We start from the raw sequence: 3,516 nt of genomic DNA, 5'->3' as shown, positions 1-3,516 counted from the left end.
TAGCGTCTCATAAAGCGAGATTTCTATACATCTTAAATTTGCAGAAAAATGTGGGGTGGGGGCAGTTTAGCTTAATCGATCTAGAGCACCGCGACGCGTAATCACGGAGGTGTGAGTTCGAGTCTCAAAGCTGACCACCAACACTTTTTTCTGCAAAATAGGGGTAGCCTATCCTGTTCAGGCTATATTATTAGCATAATCCTGCGTTTGAGAATTTAACATCATTTCTTTAACTTTCTAAGACTTCTTAACGCTTCTAAAAGCAAACTTCATTTGATTGTTTACGTTCATTGTAATTTAATTTAATATATATATATTTCACCTTATATATATATATATATATATATATATATTTCAGCACATATATATATATATATATTTCAGCACATATATATATATATATATATATATATATATTTCAGCACATATATATATATATATTTCAGCACATATATATATATATATATATATACACACTCACCATAGTTAGGCATATAATAATTGTAATAATAATAATAACAGACAGCTAGGAGTAATTAGTAAAGATGGGTAGTTCTTGGTGATGAGTGTATCCTTTAGTTCATGTAGTTGTGTGTTAAAAAATATTCAATCGAAGTTTCAAAGTTCTTATGAAGTAAACAACCGTTAATATGTTTATATGTGAGTGTATAGTGATTACCAGATTGAAGTTTTACAGTGCATAAACTTAAGATACAACGTTTACGAACATAAATTCATTTCCTTTAAATTTGTCTGGTATTCTGTCATTCTTTAATACATTCGACATTTTCCAAACATGTCAAACATCCTGCGTTTCTTTATTCCATTTGTGCATTCCTCCTGACATTGTTTCGATAATATTTGCCTGTAGAAATGACAATTCCTGATATAAATATTGCTAGATTTTAATTAACCACTATTATTACATTTGAATAAGTCATCTGGTACCACAGACAAAAACAAAGGTAACTACATGACATGTAAAACTTGAATAATAAATTTTCAGCTTTACTTTTCACCTTTAATTTTGACTTCTTTCAATAACTGGACTGCGGCCATGTTGGAGCATCGCTTTGAAGTGTTTTATACGAATAAATCGACCTCAATATATTTTTTTTTTATTATGACATTTACATTCTTGGTCTCTTTTTTACAAAAGACTACGTCACGGGGACATAAACAATCCATCACCGTTTGTCAAGCAGTGCGGAGGAACAACCAGGAAAGCACTCACAAACGCACACACAGTTTCCGTCCACTAAATATACTCGGAAGACATTAGTATACATATGTATATTCTACATATAAAGTGTACTGGATTCTTTACGGAGGCGTGATCTTCGACGTTTGATCAACATTATACATAACATACATACATATAATAAAAAGTAATGTTAATAACAACAATTATAATAATTTATGGATGGAATTAATAAATAGTTTAATGTATCATTAAGCGCGTTTCCACAAATCACATGTTTCTTATGATTATAGTCCGTATTGCTGTTATGACTACAGTATATCCGTTAACGCTCTGTCGCCAAAATAAAATCAACGCATGAATATGATCTACCCGCTGTCCATGGATATTAGGGACTGTATTGTAATCATCCCAAGAATAGGGTCTATGATCGTAAGAAACATGTAATTTGTGGAAACGCGCGTAAAACACGCAGTAAAATATTTATAAATTACATTCATGGACTATTATGATTATTACTACTACTACTACTACTAAAATTTATAAGGCGAGAAGCAGGCATAACTGTTAGTACACCGAGCAAAATGCTTTATTGCGTTCTGAGGTCAAATTCCGCCGAAGTCGACTTTCTCTTTTATACTTTCGCGATCGATAAATTAAGTACCAGTGAAACACTGAGATCGATGTAATCGATTAGCCCCCTCCCCCAAATTTCAGGCCTTGTGCCTATAGCAAAAAGGATTGTCATAATATTTATTATTATTACTACTACTACCACTATATTTATCCTGCATTATATCAGCACAGATGGGTGAGACTCAAAACAACTGGTATTGCCAGTTGGTATCATTACGTTGTAGCCGGTATAATGAAATAAGAAGCTTTTATATGTGTATTCAAACGGTTTCCCAGACTTATATTTATATGAACGATAAATGAATTGTAGATAGAATGTTATTCATCGTTCAGAAATTCTATCACAATAATCAATATATGATATATGATTTACATTCATCTTTTCTTGCACATAATTTTATACACAGCTATGTATACAGGATTCAGTCAGGATACAGGATTACAACTATACGGGGTAGCAATGTCAAAAGTACCCAGGTACTTTATGCGAGCATGTGTGTGTAGGTATGCGTGTGTAGGTATGTGTGTTCATGCTTATATAAACATATATATATAATATATATTAAGCTTGCTTCCCAACCACACGGTTCCGGGTTCAGTCCCTCTGCGTGGTACCTGGGGTAAGTGTCTTCTACTATAGCTTCGGGCCGACCAAAGCCTTGTGAGTGGATTTTGTAGACGGAAACTGGAAGAAGCCCGTCGTATAATACATATACATGTATGTATGTATGTATGTATGTATGTAGATAGATAGATAGATAGATAGATAGATAGATATGTATTTGTTTGCCCCACCACCACCACCAGCGCTTGACAACCGATGTTCATGTTTTTACATCCCCATAAGTTAGCAGTTCGGAAAAAGAGGACAGATTGAACAACTACTATATATATATATACATACATGCATACATACACACACACACATTATGTGTATTATATATTTATAGCACTTTATGAATATGTGTCCGTGAATGTTTATATACATTACATTACATACATCTGTATCTTATAAATTTTATTACATATATGTTACACATACATTTTATTTATATATATATATATACATATATATATATATATATATATATATATATGCGTTATAATGATGTTGATGGAAATTCTGAAAAGTCAATTTAGAAACACTTGTCTCCCCCTTGAAAATAAATCACGGCGTAGCAACGTAAAACTCAACACGTAGAAAAACGGCGACTGCTGATGTTCATTCGTGTGAGACCGATTTGCTTCAGTGGATTTTCATCGTCCATATCGTACGGTATATCGCATACAGTCAAGAGCGTTTCGCGTTCGCTCAATTCATCTTTGACGTCTTCGAGAAGTTCTTGGTGGTTTTCGCAGCTTCGTTCCAGTTTCAACTTCTGTATCTCGCTACGAAGTGACAACAACTGTGTTGCTAATGTGTGATCAACGTCGCGCATTTTCTCCTACAAAGATAAAATAGAAAGTGATGAAAAGAATTAAATACGTAAATTCTATAAATCGCATTACTTTTAATTCTCTAAATAATTTCAAATCCAGACTTGTATATATGTATATATATATATATATATACATATATGTATGTATATATATATATATATACATATATGTATGTGTATATATATATATATACAAATATGTATGTGTATATATATATATATATATATATATATATATGT

General features: G+C 32.1%; 1 protein-coding gene and 1 long non-coding RNA gene across 3 annotated transcripts in view; one reads left to right on the top strand and one right to left on the bottom strand.

Moving 5' to 3' along the window:
• The window catches only part of LOC128247285 (uncharacterized), a 30,126-nt gene that overhangs the window by 11,899 nt on the left and 14,711 nt on the right, over positions 1–3,516 (top strand). The window lies entirely within an intron of this gene.
• Positions 2,841–3,516, bottom strand: part of LOC106869888 (protein FAM167A) — a 53,342-nt gene continuing 52,666 nt past the window's right edge. Inside the window, exon 3 of the mRNA XM_014915811.2 lies at positions 2,841–3,282. Within this exon, the coding sequence (XP_014771297.1) occupies positions 3,028–3,282 (255 nt within the window). The 3' untranslated portion in view covers positions 2,841–3,027. The remainder of the gene's footprint in view (positions 3,283–3,516) is intronic.

The sequence above is a fragment of the Octopus bimaculoides genome, chromosome 3 (genome assembly GCF_001194135.2).
Source record: "Octopus bimaculoides isolate UCB-OBI-ISO-001 chromosome 3, ASM119413v2, whole genome shotgun sequence".
In the NCBI taxonomy this organism is placed as follows: Eukaryota; Metazoa; Mollusca; class Cephalopoda; order Octopoda; family Octopodidae; genus Octopus; species Octopus bimaculoides.
Note: the sequence above shows the minus strand (reverse complement) of the source record. Positions and strands in the feature narration are given on the sequence as shown.